Source organism: Arachis stenosperma, chromosome 9 (genome assembly GCF_014773155.1).
Source record: "Arachis stenosperma cultivar V10309 chromosome 9, arast.V10309.gnm1.PFL2, whole genome shotgun sequence".
In the NCBI taxonomy this organism is placed as follows: domain Eukaryota; kingdom Viridiplantae; phylum Streptophyta; class Magnoliopsida; order Fabales; family Fabaceae; genus Arachis; species Arachis stenosperma.
The window spans coordinates 104,158,704-104,176,493 of NC_080385.1; the positions used below are offsets into that span (position 1 = coordinate 104,158,704).

A 17,790-nucleotide genomic window follows, 5' to 3' on the forward strand; every position below is an offset into this window, starting at 1 on the left:
GTCATAAGTGACCAAGGATCCCACTTTTGCAACAAAAAAATAGATGGCCTCATGAGAAAATATGGCATCATCCACAAAGTCGCCACGGCTTACCACCCTCAGACAAACGGCCAAGCCGAAGTATCTAACCGGGAAATCAAGCATGTGTTAGAAAGGATTGTAAAGCCGAATAGGAAAGATTGGAGCATTAAACTCTCCGATGCATTATGGGCCTATCGAACGGCTTACAAGACACCCATAGGCATGAGCCCCTTCCGGCTTGTATATGGTAAAGCATGTCACTTACCGGTGGAGATTGAACACAAAGCCTATTGGGCCATAAAGGAGTGCAATATGAACTTGAGTGGGGCCGGAATAGAGAGAAAGCTTCAATTGGCGGAATTGGAATGTTTGAGATTAGAAGCTTACGACAACTCTAGGCTTTATAAGGAAAAGTTGAAAGCCATCCATGACAAGAACATTAGGAGAAGAGAGTTCCGACCCGGTGACCTAGTCCTTCTCTACAATTCGAGGTTGAGATTACTACCCGGAAAGCTTAGATCAAGGTGGGATGGACCCTACCAAGTGGAGAAAGTAGAACCTTATGGGGTCTACCACTTGCGCCACCCAACAAGCCCGGACATCTTCAAGGTAAACGGGCACCGTCTCAAATTGTATCATGGTGAGCAAAGAAAGAATTCCAAGGAATTTGAAGTGTTCCTCTTGAGGGATGCAACTCTTGAATAAGCATTATGAGCTACAGAAAGTCCAACTTAAGGACGTTAAACAAAAGTGCTAGGTGGGAGACACCCCACCATGGTAAGATCTTCCTTTGAGCTTTGTACATAGACACTTGACTTCATGTTTGTTAGCTAGATTTTAATGTCAATTCTCCTTCATTTGTTAAAATTCATTGATAGTTCACCAATTAAAGTGCCCTGCTATAGTGTTTCAGTGGCTGTATGGGGGGGAGGGGGTTGAAACGTCCAAAGTGATGTAAACACATGCAAATTCAGAAAAAGCCCCACGTGCGCGCACGCGCCCTTAAAGCACTCAGCGGTCATCTCCGCGGACGCGCACCGTGCGCGGACGCGTGGATCGCGAATATCAGCCCTCCATACATTTATCCGAGAGTTGCACCCACACCATGCCAAGACCATGCCTGAAGCACAGGAATCCCCCGCGCGCGCACATGGCGCGCCCGCGCACATGGGCGAAATCTGCCAATCGACGCGCAAGCGCACTATGCGCGTCCGCGCCGATTGCCTTGCTGCACCCCTAGTACATCTTACAGAGAGTTAGGCCATTCCTAAGCCTACGCTAAGCCACCGGCCTAACACCTTTGCCGCGCGCGCGCACCTGGCGCGCACGCGTCCATACACTGCGAGCACGAAATGCGCGCGCGCGCCCTAGCCGCGCACGCGCCCATCGATTCTGCACTCCTCTCTAAGCCACTTTACAGAGAGTTGAGCCCCCTCCAGGCCCTTTTCATGCCTGGGGCACAACCGCGTTGACGCGTGCGCGCGCGCGCCAAAAGGCCTAAAGCAACCTCTGGTACTTCGTCCAGAGAGTTATGCCACCCCTGTGCCTTTCCTGTGCCACCAGCCCAAGCGCATGGGCGCGCACGCGCAACGTGCGCGCGCGCGCGCCCCACTCCACCTCGCCTCCCTGCGCGAGCGCGCACTGTGCGCGCACGCGCGGATGATCGGCGCCAACGTAAGAAGGGGCACACTCACCCCTTCACTCTCAATTCACATTTCCCTCCTCTTCTCATACCTTTCACTACACACCCAACTTGGAAAGGGGCGCACTTACCCCTTCATCCTCATTCCACCATTCCCTCTTCTCCACTCCCTTATACCACTAATCACCAATGGCTCCATATTGATTCTCCACTCTCCATCAACCCACTCTACAACTTCTCTTCTATATTCTTCCTCATCTCACAAGGTACTATACTAAGCTACCCTCTCACTCCAACCATCTCTTTTGATTCTTATTCATTTAGTTCACCTTCTTTTAGTTAGCTTCTTTCCCTTTTTCTTCTTTCATCTTAGTTACTTCTTTAAGATGTTTTTGTTTTCCTCCTCTCTATCAATTTAAACCTTCTTGGGCATGTAGGTCTTAACTTCACTTGCATTAGTAGATGAGTTGTGTTGCTTGCTTTTCTTACAATCACTGTGCACTGTAATCATTAATATTGGATTGAGAATTGCTACATTGCTTTCACCATCTTCTGATACACACTACAAGAGGATGCACGCCAAGTGTTCGACGAAAGGCATACTTGAGTTTTGAGCCCACTTTGACTAAATTGCCTCTCAATTATCACTTTTGGGCGCATCCCCATTTCTCCAATCCATTCACTTACATTTTCCTAACTTGCTTTCCATTTGTGGTCCTTAAGGGTATGTACTTCTCACGCTCCTTACTTGCGTGCTTAAATTGCCCTTGCACCATATGAAAATGATTTGCCTTGCTTTTCTCATGTTATCATAGTCACATGTTGCAGCTGTCATGTGACAATGACACCCATATTCTATGGCATAACTTTTCATTGCATATTCGCATTTACTTCCACTCATTTGGGTTTGATGTTTTCCCTTTCTTTGTTCTCATAGGATGGTCACCAAAAGGAACAAAGGGAAAGCCCCCAAGAAGCCAGCTTCCAATAAAGCGCACCACGACCTAACGGCCAAGCCACTCTTAAAGAAGACTAAGGGCCCCGTTGATGTTCTAGAGAAGGATAACCCTCCTAAGGATTCGAACAAGTTTCCCAACCGTTATTGCGAACTTGTTTACTCAAGAATGATCGAAAGGAATTATCATCCGGAACCCCTCCTAGTCCTACCGGCCCACCTTAATCCGATTGTGATGCCACACATTAACCGGAGGCAATGGAAGTTCCTCTTGAGGCAACCAACGGAGGCCAATCTCTCATGGGTGGTGGAATTCTATTCCAACTACCACTCACCCCTTCTCACATCAATATTTGTGCTACGAAAGCAAGTGTCGGTCACAGTGGAAACCATCCGAGAAGTCCTTGAGATTGAACCGTCAACGGATGCACATGACACCTACCAAGAAGTCTTGGCTACATGCGATGACCGTGCATTTGATTGGAGCGAGATCCTCCGCGTCATTGCTTTACCCGACGCATATTGGATTCGGGGGACTATAAAGCAACGACCCAAAGGTTTAGATGTCCGCCACCTCACTCAAAAAGCCACGGTTTGGGCCCAAATTCTGGCTCACTATGTGCTCCCAAGCACACATGGGTCATCCATCACCGCCGAGCTGGCCTTATTAATATGGTCCATCTTAACCGATAAACCGGTCGACGTTTCGCATGCCATCTGCCAATCCATGGGGCGCATTTATGCCAAGGGAAATCTGCCATTCCCCGCTTTAGTGACGGCATTAGTTGCGAAAGCCGGCGTCAACCGGGAGGCTAAAGTTAGGAGAACCACAATTCCGGTCGATGGTGATATAATTCCGACCAAGAGATGCCTCAAGCCTCCGGAAGCCACCAAGGACATTGGACTACCCACACAAACTTGCAATCCTACCACTCCATCTACATCACAAAAATCGGCCGCTCAACGCCTTGAGGACCTTCACAAGAAAATGGACCGTTATGAGAGGCGTAACCAACGCCGTTATACTCATGTGAAGAGACTTCTAAGCATAGTAACCCCACCTATGGAGGAACCCGATATCTCCACATCCACCGCAACTTCAAGCGGAGATAGCGATGACATTGGAGATGTGGGACACTCGGAGCTCAACCACCCACTGCACCTAACCTATAGCACGGAGGACCGTGCTAAGTTTTAAGTGTGGGGAGGTCGACCGACCGATCTCCGTAGGTAACATCTGAATAAATTAGGATAGGTTGCATGATTAGGTTTTAGTTAACACCAATTGCATGATAAGTTTACTTGGTTGGAACAATGAAATTCTTTCTTAGGAAACCAATACCTTGGGGCAACCGTGGGGCATTGCAAATTTTAAATGCTTTGATGCCAAAAATTGCATGAGGAATTATATTTTGGAACATGGGTTTGAGTTAAGAACACAAGCTAGTGAGTTTTGAGCCTAATTGCGTGGTTACATCTTATAACCACTTATTCTCCTTCTTGTGTGCAATATTCTCCTTCTATGATTGTAATCTGTGATTTGTTTGATTCTTTATGTCCATTAATCTGTGTATACATGCATTTAGATGATTGAGGCCATCATTTCATTAGCTCACATATCCAAACAGCCAACCCTTTTATATTCCTTTGTTAGCCAACTTTGAGCCTACGCTTAACCCACTTATTCTTATTTTAGCACATTACAAGCCTTAAAGCGGAAAACAATGAATGTCCTTTATTTGGATCTTTGATTGGCTTAGGCTAGTGAGTGTGAGTGCCATCCGAGAGTGGGAAGACTTTAGGACGTTGGTTGGGATAAAAAGGGCGTTTGTGTTTTGTATTTTTACATTGGGAAATTGGGTACATGCTCATGTATTGATTAAATGTATAGACCTTATGCATTGATGTTCTTGTATATGGTTTGAAAAAAGAAAAAAAAAGAAGAAGAGAAATAAAAGCTAAAAAGAAAAAAAAAAGGAAAAAAAATATAGAAAAAGAAAGAAAAAAAAAGAAGAAAAATAATAAAAGGGGACAAAATGCCCCAAAGTGAAGCTCAATAAGATCAATGCATAAGTGTTGTGAAACGAGAAAAATTTGCATGAGTATGTGGAAAAGTGAGGAATGGGTAGTTAGGTTAGTGCTTAATTGTATAGGTCATTATGTAGGTTAGGTGGAAAAGTCTAAGTTAATCAAAGATTCAAATCCTAAGTCCACTAGCCATATATGACCCTACCTTGACCCTAGCCCCATTACAACCTAAGGAAAAGACCTCATGATAATTGTATGCATGCATTGGATAATTGTTGATTGTTAGATGAAAAACAAATCTTGGAAAGCATGATTAGGGGAGAATTGAGAGAATAAACCCCAAACACCGAGTGACTGGAGTGCAAACATTTTCGGTGAGGGTTCGATGCTCAATCCTATGATTCCCGGCTCTCGCAAGCATTCCTCATGCAAAGTTACACATAATGCATTTGATGCTTGGAAAGTGGCAAGTCCTATGCTTTGACCACCATCGTGTCCCATGTGCTCGCATATGTCCTAAGAAGGCTAATTTGTTCCCAACCAAGTGGATAGTAGCACTAGTCATAGTTGCATGCATATAGGTAAGTTGCATTTCACGAGTCTTATACTTTTGCGATCCCTCGGTCGTCTGTGTTTCTTTGCATTTCTCTAAGCATGAGGACATGCTAGAATCTAAGTGTGGGGAGGTTGACAAACCCCATTTTGAGGGTTTATCTTGTGCTGAATTCAGGGGTTTTATCAATGATTCCACACACTTTCTATATGAAAGTACAAGATTTTGCATTCCTTTCCTAGTTTTGCCTCATGGATGAAAACATGCTTATTTTGTACTAAAATAGATACATTTCTAAGCTTCTCTTGATGCCATTCGATGCCGTGACTTGTGTGTTAAGTGGTTCCAGGATATAGAGTAGGAATGGACCAGAAGAGAGAAGGAAGACGGATGCAAAGGAAAGAAGCATGAGAGTTGAGCCTTGGGAATTTCCGCATGGGCGCGTGCGCGCACCTGGCGCGTCCGCGCGGATGAGAGCAACGTGAAGCCGAGACTAAGAGCCAAGCCACGAGCCGGCTTGAGTAGCGGCCAAGCCAGGACCTTCATGGACGCGCACGCGTATATCACGCCTCCGCGTACTTCATAAGACGCCTCAACGGCGCGTGCGCGCCGATTCGCGAATAGGATTTTTTTAGAAGTCACGTGACTTAGGCGTGGAGGTAGTTAAGAATCCCACTTTTGGGGAAATGCTTTGGCGGGAGAAGGCTTAAGAAGACCAAGGGAGCAGAGGTTAAGGACACTTAGTTCATTTTTCTAGAATTAGATATTTTTGGGAGGGGTTAGTTACACTTTTGGGGAAGAGAAGAGAGAGATTCCAAGCTTTTCCCTAGGGTTCATCTTCATTCAATTTCTGGATTTTCAGTGACTCTTTGGTGAGATCCATTACAATTCTCACTCCACTTTGTTCATGTCATAGATTTTCCTCTTTAATTTCAAGTAGTAGTTGTAATTGACCAATTCTCATAGATCTAGAATTCAACTTTGTAATTTTGGATTTCATCCATACATTGAGAATTTGATTTCTATTGCTACTCTTTGAGACTTGTTGTTAGATCCTTGTGTTGCAATACTTTCAATTCTACTTTTCTTCTCATTTTACTATGGCTTTCTTTTTCGCTCATCACATGTTTGATAAAATGTCAACACTAGCTATGGAGTAGAATTTTTACACTTGGCATAGGGTTTGGTCATCGGAAGAAGTTGAATAGTTATATCAATAGTTGATTTGGAATTAGGGACTGCTAGTTGGCTTGGAGTGCACTAAAGCTAGATTCCCATGAGGTGAAGCTAGGACTTGTGGCTCAAGTTGATTGTTTTCATTTGATTTTCCTCTATACTTAGGGGATAACCAAATGAAGCAAGGCCTAATTGTTGTCAACATTGAATGAACTATAAGGATAGAATTTCTAATGCCAACCTTAAGCCAAGTCTTTTGATAATTGGTTGTTTGTTTCTCATTGCTTTGCTAAAACCTTCAAAGAATTCCAACAAGGCTTATCGAATCAATAAGATGCACACTTTGACGATTCCAAGGGAGAACGACTCGGGACTAATACTCTCGATTATAGATTGTAGATTTGTTTGATGATGGATTTTGCGTCGGTTTAGACTATACTACGATTGATCACTTGATAATTTCTATACCGACAAAAAAATTCATTTGTCAAGTGGTCGAGCTGGAGGTATTTTTTCAGTGTGGCAAACCTCTCTATAGACATCCACAAGAGACACCCAAAGAGGGGTGTAATTGTGGCATTTTTTTATTTTTTTCCCATGTCGATCTTCCTTCTTTTTGGCCTTTTTGTCCTTATCTCGGGAGGGATAGGTGAATCCAGATTTTGAGGTCTCTCCTAGTTGAGAGTTTTCCTCCATGTTGATGTACTTCTCTGCTCGTTCTTGCACTTTGTTCAAAGATGTGGGGTGTTTTTTCGATATATATTGGCTAAAAGGTCCCTCTCGCAAGCCATTGATGAGGCTCATAATGGCAGCCTCTGTTGGTAGGCTTTGTATGTCCAGGCACGTTTTGTTGAATCTTTCCATGTAGTTGCGAAGACTTTTCCGTTCTCCTTGCTTGATTCCTAATAGACTTAGGGCGTGCTTAGCCTTATCTTTTTGGATGAAGAATCTGGCCAAAAACTTCTTGGCTAAGTCATCGAAACTCAAGATGGACCTAGGAGGTAGATTGTCGAACCATCTAATTGCTGTCTTTGTTAAAGTAGTTGGAAAGGCTTTGCAGCGAACTGCATCTGAGGCGTCGGTGAGGTACATTCTACTTCTGAAATTGCTGAGATGATGGCCGAGATCTGTACTGCCATCGTACAAAGTCATATCTGGGAGTTTAAAGTCTTTTGGGATTTTGGTTTTCATGATCTCCTTGGTGAATGAATCTTGGTCCTTGCGGGAGCTATCCTCCTGAGGGGATCGGTTAGCTTTGGTCTTGAGATCGGCTTTGAGCTTTTAGGAGTTTGTCTTCTAATTCCCAGCGTCGCCTTATTTCCTTTTGTAGGTCTTTCTCGGCCTCTCGTTGACGTAGGGCTTCTTCTTCAAGTTGTTTTAAACGGTCTTGAAGCGCCTCCATGGCTCTCGCGTTTGGAGAATTCTTTTTGTTGTTAAGTTGAGGGGTATCCTTTGGTGTAGTGTCCACATTTTTGTGCGGCGTTCTATCCTCCAGATCTGAATTGTGGTCGTTGTCATGGTCGTCCGCCATGGTGATGGGATGACTTCCAGGTTCCCCAGCAACGGCGCCAATGTTCCGAGGGTTACCTGAAATCGTAGGTCGATCTCGGTCGAGATCTTCTGTGCTGGTCGGAGATGTCGTGTCCGGCGTGTTGGACTGCCAATGCTGCCGATCCTTTGTCACTGGAGGGTGGTGGTACCTGCAAGGGACTCCGATGCTTAAGTTAGAAAGGGTATTAAACAGGTTTTTTGTAGAATCAGAGTATGAGTTATACCTGGGTGCTCCAGCGTATTTATAATGGTGTGGAGTGACCTTTTTAGATAAGATAAGGTAGTTATCTTATCTTATCTTTGACTGGGGTCATTGTATCTCCAAGGAAACCGCCTTTATCTCTATAGGCTTGGGATGCCTTTGGATTTGGGTCGTGTTCCTCTATTTGGGCCATTTACTGGACTTTCTTGGTAATTCGGCCGAGATCTTTGAGAAGGGGTCGGATAGTCTAACCTGAAGAGGTCGGTCGCCTTGTCGCTAAACATCACAGGTCGAATAGCTCGACCCAGGATATGAACACTCGCCGTCACCACAACGAAGCCACCTTCTCCTTTTCTGTTCAGCCGTTGCCCTGACGCACCTTTGCCCAGCATCCTCCCCAACGCCGCGTCCTTGCCCAACGTGGTCGCTGATGTAGCCTCGAGCCAGCGCTGATCGTCCTCCCTGTTGCATGTCTTCAATGGCCAAGCCCCGACCCGGTTCGTCACTACACCACCACCCTCCCCACTGTGAGTCTCTTGCGTTTTTATCGCGTTCATACCTGTTTCTTTTTTCAAACCATATATTGAAGGGTGAAGAAATTGGGAGTTTCTTTTGAGTTGCAGCCGCATAGTAAAATGAATATCCTACTAAGCATGTGCTTGCGGAATCAGACAAATGAAGTAAAATACCAACGGTATCCAAATAAACATCCACTTTAGAAAGAAAAAGAACTATCCGTATACATAGTATAATAAACATCCGACTAAGTTGATAAGAAACAAGTAATAGGACAACAGCTGCAAGGGCACTAGGATCGCAATACAACAACGGCGACTGTGGCACAGAAATGCGAGAGAAAAGTTGCAGCAAAAATTAAAAACAAAAAACTTAAAATTATGATTAAACTTAATTAATTTAAAATTTAATTTTAAGATTAAAATTAATTTTTTTAATCTAATATTTACGTTATTCAAAAAAATATTGTTCCTATATTTTCTCTTAAAAAAAAAAAACAATGAAATCGCTGACTTGGGGCTAAAGTTGTCCTGGTCCGTTATCAGTTTTTAAGATCCAAACCTGTTCGAACCCACATTACACAACCTTATTAATCGGGTCAAATCCAAAGCCCATTCCAAATCGATAACCCCACGTTCCACTACCCGGTAAACGGCTTTCACGCTTTCACACCTTCACCATCGTCTTCACTTCTTCCTTCCTTCCTTCCCTCTCTTCGCAAAAGAAACAGCATATGACCTGAGCTGAGAGAATAATACCAAAAAAAAATAAAAAAAAATCACACTTTCACTCACATATTCTCCTCCTCCAAAACCTCAAATCTCAAATTTCTTAAAATCTTATACTTCACTCCAATCCCTCCAATTCCCCCAATACGTCACCGTTTCGAGATTTAGGTTTTTAACCTTTTCTCACTTTTGGATCGAAACGGCACCGTAGCAGTAGCAAGAAGGAGGAGGCATGAAGAGCGGTGGGCGATCGAACCGCCCGCAGAGCTCGGACCCCCCTCCGCCGCCGGATGAGTGGGTGGACGGGTCGTGGACGGTGGACTGCATCTGCGGCGTAACCTTCGACGACGGCGAGGAGATGGTCAAGTGCGACGAGTGCGGCGTCTGGGTCCACACCCGCTGCTCTCGCTACGTCAAGGGAGACGACACTTTCTCCTGCGACAAGTGCAAGTCCAAAACTGCAGCCAACACCGCTAACGCCACCCCAAACCACCACATTAACCACCAAATCGACACCGTCGTTAACGGAACGGAAGAGACCGAGGTAGCTCAGTTTCTGATTGAGCTCCCAACGAAGACAATCTCCATGGAGAACGGCAACATCAACAATAATCATAACAATAACAATGATAACGGTTCTTTATCTCGCAGGCCATTTAAGCTTTGGACTGATATTCCCATGGAGGAGAGGGTTCATGTTCAGGGTGTACCCGGTGGGGACCCTGCGCTCTTTGGTGGGTCCGGGTTGTCTTCGATTTTCGGGCCACAGCTTTGGAAGTGCACTGGTTATGTTCCCAAGAAGTTCAATTTTAGGTATAGGGAGTTCCCTAATTGGAACGATGAGGATGATGATGGGGGAAAGGGTGCTGGGGTTTTGTTTTCCTTCTCTAAGGAGACTGCTGCTGCTGCAGCTGCCGCCACTGCTACCACGGTGGTGGCTAGGCCGCCAGTTGGGGGCGCTTTGGCGGATATGAAAGGTGTTGGTGAGGAGCGGAAGGGGGGATTGAAGGATGGGGAGAAGGTGCCTAGTGGGGTGAAGAAGGAGAGGAGCTTGCTGAGGCCGTTTGTTGTTCATAGCAGTAAGCAGCAGCGCAAGAAGGAGGAGGTTGGCAGTTCCAATTCGAGAGATCGGAGTGGGAAGAAGCGGGTTAGGAGTTCTTCTGAGAAAGAGATTGATCCCAAGAGGAGGAGCAGTTCGCATTCCTCTAAATCAGGTTAATTGATTTGTCCTATTTTTCTTTCATTTTTTGCGACATATACTATATGTGTGTGTATAATATTTATTGTTTGATGATATTGGAGAATTGCTGGAATGAGAATCTTACCAAGAGATGGATTGGACAGTATCACACTAGCATTAGGTTAATTAGATTAAAGTATATGAAGAAGTGGTTGATTAAGTGAATATGTGGATTATGTTGTCGATGTGTAAGAAACTATATCTTTTCATAGGGGTTGGTTCCCCCTTTGAGTCCATATCTTTCTCAAGATATTTGTTTTAGTGATATTCCCTCTTGTTGCTACTGTTATTACTTACTAGTGATGGGGATTAGGAAAGATGCATCTCTTATTATTTCCATTTCCCATGGGTGAATGCCATCAACTATGGCGGTACTGCACGTCTTGCCATACTAGACATGCGCTTGTTGACTGTCTTCTTTTTGTCTTTTTTTCTTTTCCCGCTTTCATTACTAGCGTTTACACCCACCAGTGATGCAAAACCATTGGAATTTTATGAAGACAGAGGTCTAAAGGTTTCCAAGGATGACACTCGAAGTATGAAGAATAAGAACTCGAAAGATATAGTGGTTCAGGAGCATATTTCTAATGATTGTTTTGCTGCGGGTACCATCATGGAGGAACCAACTAACAACATGGCAACTACTGAGGATTCTTCAGAACCATTATATGCTGACACAGCAAGGCATAATTTTTCTATTGGAGATGTGTTACCGGAAGAGAAGGCTGGCAATAGAGGTCCTAGTTTGGTTGAGATGCCCTCGAAGCCTGATGATGCTGTTACATCTGTTTTAAAGCATAATGGTGTTGCAAATGCTTCGAGTAAAGGAAAGGTATGTTTTAATCACATTTCCATAGTTCATAAAGTGAAATCCTCTGTTCTGCTTTAATGATTGGTGTAAATCCGTTATCCATAATGCTCAGTCTGAGTTCATTCCATGTTTAAATGGTTAGCATCAGTTTTGACTATGCTGCTGTAGCTTCTTGTATTATTATTGTAATTATTATTTGATAAAAAGCTGAACATTAAGACGGACTGACAGAGAATACTCAAGAGGACAAAAGATTCTCCTTACAAGAGAGCAAAAAACAAGCAAGAGAAGTAGCTTCTTGTTTTATTGCAATTGTGTAACTGCTTATTTCTCATTATGTGATAATAATGAACTTAAAGGAAATGACTTTTGATAGCTAAGATTACACATGGTGTAGGTCCTGAGCATTTGATGTTAATTAATTAAAGGACTACGAATTGTGGGAGAGTATTAGATTAAGAGTATGCTTCTTGCTCTGTGCATTTCCTTATTTTTCTCTTCATCATTAACCGTAAGTTTAGCCAGAATGTTAAAGAAGGTAGTTGAAATTTTAAATGGACTGAGAGAGGACCTGCATGGCATGAAGATTTGTGGCCTAGGTTTTAGTATGGAAACTAATGGTGTGCCTTATAGCCAGATTGACAATTAGATTGAAGAATTTCTTTCTAGTCTTCATTCTTCAAAATATATCAATCCATTAACTTTTTTGGTGTTTCTATGATAAAAGTTTGAGTTGAAAAGCCCAATAGATGAATTGAGAATGGAATTCAAGACTATTTATTTTTCCTGAATATTAACCCAAAATTTGAAAGCCTTTAGTTATCCCCTTCACTTCTTCCCCAGACTTTCCAGCTGACCATAAAGATCATGCAATGGCTTACCTGGCTACCTTTCTACCAAAGGCCAAATGAAATAATAGAATTCCATAAATGCAGCTGCTTAAATACTTTAAATTTCAACTTGAGCCTCCTTGGTTCTTGCAATTTTGTAACATCTACATTCTAGGTATTCAAAATATTTATACTAAGTTTTTACATGCATAGCTTTTTTGGGCTTTTTTTTTCCGTCTCACACTATGTTATGACGACATTTCTTGCTCTTGAATAAAAAGGATGGAGATTGCTTGGCAGTTGATAGTCCAGATAATTATTTCGCAGTAAGAAGCTCTATTGCTCCCCATGGAGGAGGTCCTTGTGGTTCTGCACCAGAAAATATAGATAAACAAGTTTCTCAAGAAATTGACTGTAACCTGTGGCCTACCTCTGCAAAATGTGATAAGAGAGAAGATGGTGATAAGGATAATTGTAGGAAGCTCTCTAACGTTCATTCTTCTCCTGTCAATGATGCAAAAGATAACGAAAAACCATCAGACAACATATATGATATTGTTAAAGTGAATGATGCTGTGATTACCAGTTTACCATCATGTGTAAAGAAGTTGTCAGATGTTGATAGGTTGTCGGTAGTTGTCACTGATGATCATACCAGTAAGCCTGAGGAATTGTCTGGTATTTGTAACAGAAAACAACCGGTGGGATCTGAAGGTTCCATAGAACCACAGAAGAGTATTTCAGAAACAAAAGATGGCTCAGAATCTATGAAGGATCCACATAAAATGTCAGCATGTCTTGGAAAGTCATCTGCATCTCCAACATCATCAACCATTAATGCCAAATCTTTAGCTCACGACTTAAAATCTGAAGATATTGAAAGCCCTAATCCTTTTACAAAGCAAGCAGTGATGTCGGATAGTAATATTCACTTAAAGAAGGAAAGTAGCCCAAGTGATGCTGTGAGGGATGAAATCTCTAGGAAGTCAGTAAGAGAACGGCCAAAATCCGCTTTGAATGCCAATTCAAAGGGATTGCATTCTAGCCGAAGTACACAAAATTCCGTTTCAAAGCAAGTAAATTCAGATGCGAGAGATTCTGTTCATACTTCATTGTCTAAAGCATCTTTGGCACATCAGACTGTAAGTATTTTGGGCTCTAGTGAGACTAATGCGTCGTTGCAACATCAGAAGGCCTTACAAGTGCAAAGCAAAGGTTCATCTTCAGTGCCACCAAAAGCTGAAAAGATTAACCATACCAATATGAATACTTCCTCTAATAAGTTGAATCAAAATCATGGACCATCAGTTAATCCTTCTTCAACATCAAATAATTCAATGCTGAGTGATGAAGAGGTCTGAACTGGTCCCCTAGTTTTGCTAATTTTGTTCCAGAGACCTTTGCAAAGTTCTCTTTTCTGTACTCTCCTCTTTTAACTTATTCTCTTTTGATTTTTCCTTGTTGGCAGCTTGCCTTGCTGTTGCATCAAGAACTGAATAGTTCACCCCGTGTACCTCGTGTGCCCCGAGCACGCCATGCAGGTAGCTTGCCACACTTGACTTCTGCTAGTTCTACAAGCATGTTAATAAAGCGAACATCATCAGTTGGAGCAAAGGATCATTGTTTGGTAAGTTTTTCTTCCATAGGTTAAATTTGGTAAATTTGGCATCATACACCAATTCTGTTGGGAGAATAATTTCTTATAACAAAGGGTCCATCTGGCTTTTTAATGGGGGCTTTTTGATGAATCCATTTCATGTTTCAAAGGTTTCTAGACGGAAGTACAAAGATTCATCTCGAGAAGGGCTTTCCAGTTCACGTGAACTTGAAGAGGAAACAAAAAGGATAGAAAAGGAGAAGGTTCCATCCTCTGATCAGAGGAAGCAAGATATAGTACTTGCAGAAGATGCTTCCGAGAAGGAAGAAGGTTGTGGATCTTTGACAGCTGGGAACTCTTGCACAAATAATGCTTCTACCACTTCTGCCATTGCAAAGAGTAGCCCGTCCTCCCCTCCCAATGATCAAAATTTTCCATCTATGCGTAACTCTCCTAGGAATATATCTGATGATGATACAGCATCTGCTGGAAGGCCAGTTCATCGGACCTTACCTGGTAGCGTTGTGTTTGATATTATTTATATTTATTGTGTTATCGCCATCTGTTATCTAGATCTAGGATCTAGTACTGCTGGCTAAACAGTGATGTCAAAAGATTTTAATTGCTGGGTTACAAAGTACAAACACATGCAATTAATCCGTGTTTCATTTTCTGTTCTAACTTTCAAGTACCTTGACCAATCTGGACTTTTAACACACAAAATAACTTAGGTTTGCCAGATCTGCTTTATTGGCCTAGCATAATCAGCCCTTGTAATTTGTTCAGAAATAGATCATCTGGGTTAACTTGAATGTTTTTGTTACAAAATGAACTGGTGCTTCTGTTGGGCAATTTGTGGACTGTTTCTTATACCTTCTATATAAATCCAAATTCAGGCTTAATCAATGATATTATGAGCAAAGGCAGGCGCATGACATATGAGGAACTCTGTAATGCTGTTTTACCGGTATGGTTCTTGATCAGTGTTGTGTTTTTGTGGTTTCTGGTTTCTGGTTTCATTTTAACTGTTGCAAGCTGGGATAAGTTTTTGACCAACATGCATGGTTTTGCAAATATTCTGCTACAGCACTGGCATAACTTAAGGAAGCATAATGGAGAGCGTTATGCATACTCAAGTCACTCTCAAGCTGTCCTTGATTGTTTGAGGAACCGACATGAATGGGCAAGGTTGGTTGATCGTGGTCCAAAGGTATGCTGATTTTGTTTTCATAGTCCACTTTTCAACCTTATAACAAGGTTATGAAATCGGGATATGTATCATGTATCAAAAAGTTTTTCTATATCGTGTATCGTATTGGGTATCGTAAGATTCATAAACAACAACAATAAATAAAATTAAACTTCAAATAACTATTCAAATCAGATATAAATCATAATTCATGTCATCTAATAATGTCCATAAATAAAAATGACCAAGACAAATGATTAAACTGCATATAAGTTCTAGTTAAGTAATTTTTATTAAAAAAGGACAAAATAATACATAATAAAAAGTTGTATAAATTATGTAATATTAAGAAATGAGCAAATAGCATAGTCAGAACAAAATTCCATCAAACATAACCCATGATCTAACAGTAAAGTAATAACAGCAAAGAAAACAATAAATTAATGGAAAAAATACCACTGAGTCACTAGCCAATAAATAATATAAAAATGCTAATAAAGCAACTTATCTCCTATCTCTAATAAAGAATGGTGATTGCAAAAGTTGCTGATCTTGATGAGGTGAGAAAGGTGAGTGAACAAACAGTTGCTGCACTTGCCGCTTGGGAGAGAAAGGTAATAGCTTTTCCCCCTCCTCTTTGTCCCACTTTTATGGGTATCCAATCATGGAAAGATCAGCGGCAACTTCTATTGCCAATTTGGGTTTTGGGGGGGGGGGGGGGGGGGAGGAAAAAAATTGTTTTGAACCGGAAAGACCCGAAATGTATTTGCAACCAGGTCTCATTTCAGAATAGTCCATTAACGATATTGATTGCGATTCATGTGACCCACTCCCTATACACGCATGAATTCGATTTACTCTGATTCAAATCACTCATTCTCCTACTCGTAAGTCGTAACTAATCACATGTATCGTATTGCGATTATTGCGGTACTAACTGTTGCATTTTCAAAACCTTGCTAATTCAACAGGGATAAAATTACCTTTTACCACTCACCTAGACTCGTGTTGCATTTTTTTAAGTGAATAAATGGAACTTCCTTTGTGCTTGCTTTTTCATTGCCATCATTCGTATCCTGGACCTTTCTGTTTCTCTCCCACTTCATTCCATCTTTAGGTGATTATGAATTATTTATTGGCTATAGAAAATGGTCTAAAGGAACTAATAGGATATACAACCTTAAACTTTATGTCTGCCATGTGTAGTGTGCTCTGTGATTCTGCAATCTACCTTTCTGGATATGTCATGATTTTCTGGAAAAGGATTTAAGCTCATTATGTACAAGCTCTATTAACATATTGCTATTGAACTTGATAGTACTATTAGATATAAGAATCAATCACGGGCCTTCAACCAATAAGCTAAGCTTTGCGGAAACTTAGCATTCACCCACCATTACCATGTAATCTAGGTTACATTGTTAGGAAGCCCATAAATTCTGTAGTTAGGTCATGAAAAGTGATAACTAAGATGTTCTCGAAAAGTCTCAGACTAATGGGTATAGGTTGGATCTAAAAGGAATTAATAATTTATGTGTAGAGTAGATGTTTTGTGCTTCTATAAGGGACTTTTGGATTGAGTGTTAACAAATGTTAATTAGTTCAATTGCAATCATGCAAAATATTTTGTAATTGAGGGGTAATTCTGCTTTCATATGGCAATTTCTTTTCAAAGTGACCTTGCTGTTATCCCCATTTACTTTCCATGACATTGCAGTTGTATATTTTGGAATCTGAATGTGAATTGCTGTTTCAGACAAATTCTAACAGAAAAAGGCGTAAACTGGATGCTGAAGAATCCGATGATAATGGATATGGCAAGGGAAGAACCACAAAAGAAGCCGATGGGAAGAACTTCAAGTTGCAAAAAGAAGACTTCCCTAAAGGCAAGCGCAAAGCTAGAAAACGCAGGCGCCTTGCTCTTCAGGGAAGAGCTGTGAAGGATGTCAGGAGAAGACAAAAAGCTGACTCGTTAAGTGATGAAGATACTGCTGGATTCTCCAATTCTAGTGAAGATAGCATGTTTAGTGAGGATGAAGTTGGTGGAATAGGTCCAACAGGAAGTACTTCAGATGAGGCAGAAAGTGCCTAATATCAAGTGGCCAAATATCTCCCAATGAGTTGATCCAGTTGTAATATCACCTTGTATCAGAAGTGTAAATATTTCCTGTAGAATTGTGTTGCATGCATGAGGTAGAACTGAGTAGGTTATGCAGAATTTGTAAGTCAGATAGGAAGCAAGAAAGAATGTAGAATTGGATTTCGTTAGGAATAGTTGTTTAGAAGCAACCCTTAGTGCAATAATCTAGTGTTCGTAATCTCAGTTCTACCAAGGGACAAGTACTTTTTAGCAAACTGTAGGAGCTTGGCGAAGAAAAATGTATAGAGTAACAACTGACCGCAGCTGTTAATCATTTGTTTGTGTAATATGGCTTTTAGCTTGTTGCTAATTAGAAAATTAATGACCTAGAATCTTGACAAATTCATACAGTTTTTGTGGCAGCATGTCATCTACCCATAGTCCCATACTATTGATAATCATGGTTTTGGTGTCTAGAGTAGCGTTTCCCTGAAAACAATGCAAGTATCAAATCTCTTGAGGATATGAACAAGATAACTAGCACAAGTGTAGTGCAATTGCCATCTTGTAAAATGTTGCGATCACAAGTAATTGCCTGAACAATGTTAGTTGTGCATTACTTATGCCTCACATGTAGCGGTGCATGGTGGTAGCAGGTAGCCACTAGCTAG

The 17,790-nt window shown here is 41.8% G+C and overlaps 1 protein-coding gene across 2 annotated transcripts; it reads left to right on the plus strand.

Annotated features, from left to right (window-relative positions):
* Positions 1-9,319: 9,319 nt before the first annotated feature.
* LOC130947476 (putative guanine nucleotide-exchange factor SED4) lies at positions 9,320-17,529 on the plus strand. Of its 2 annotated transcripts, none has more exons than XM_057876179.1 (8): positions 9,320-10,586; positions 11,068-11,444; positions 12,535-13,608; positions 13,722-13,880; positions 14,021-14,366; positions 14,747-14,817; positions 14,938-15,060; positions 16,796-17,529. In XM_057876179.1, the coding sequence occupies exons 1-8, from the start codon at positions 9,605-9,607 to the stop codon at positions 17,129-17,131; spliced, it is 3,468 nt and encodes a 1,155-aa protein (XP_057732162.1). In that variant the 5' UTR covers positions 9,320-9,604; the 3' UTR covers positions 17,132-17,529. The 2 variants fall into 2 exon arrangements, with proteins under 2 accessions (XP_057732162.1, XP_057732163.1); XM_057876180.1 differs by having other exon boundaries at positions 11,113-11,444.
* Positions 17,530-17,790: the final 261 nt, after the last annotated feature.

Bases quoted from the DNA above. Each gene is read 5' to 3' on its own strand.
- LOC130947476 (XM_057876179.1), top strand. From the start codon at position 9,605: ATGAAGAGCGGTGGGCGATCGAACCGCCCGCAGAGCTCGGACCCCCCT. The intron at 13,881-14,020 runs GTAAGTTTTTCT...CATGTTTCAAAG, and splicing joins GAGCAAAGGATCATTGTTTG to GTTTCTAGACGGAAGTACAA. The intron at 14,367-14,746 runs GTAGCGTTGTGT...ATCCAAATTCAG, and splicing joins AGTTCATCGGACCTTACCTG to GCTTAATCAATGATATTATG.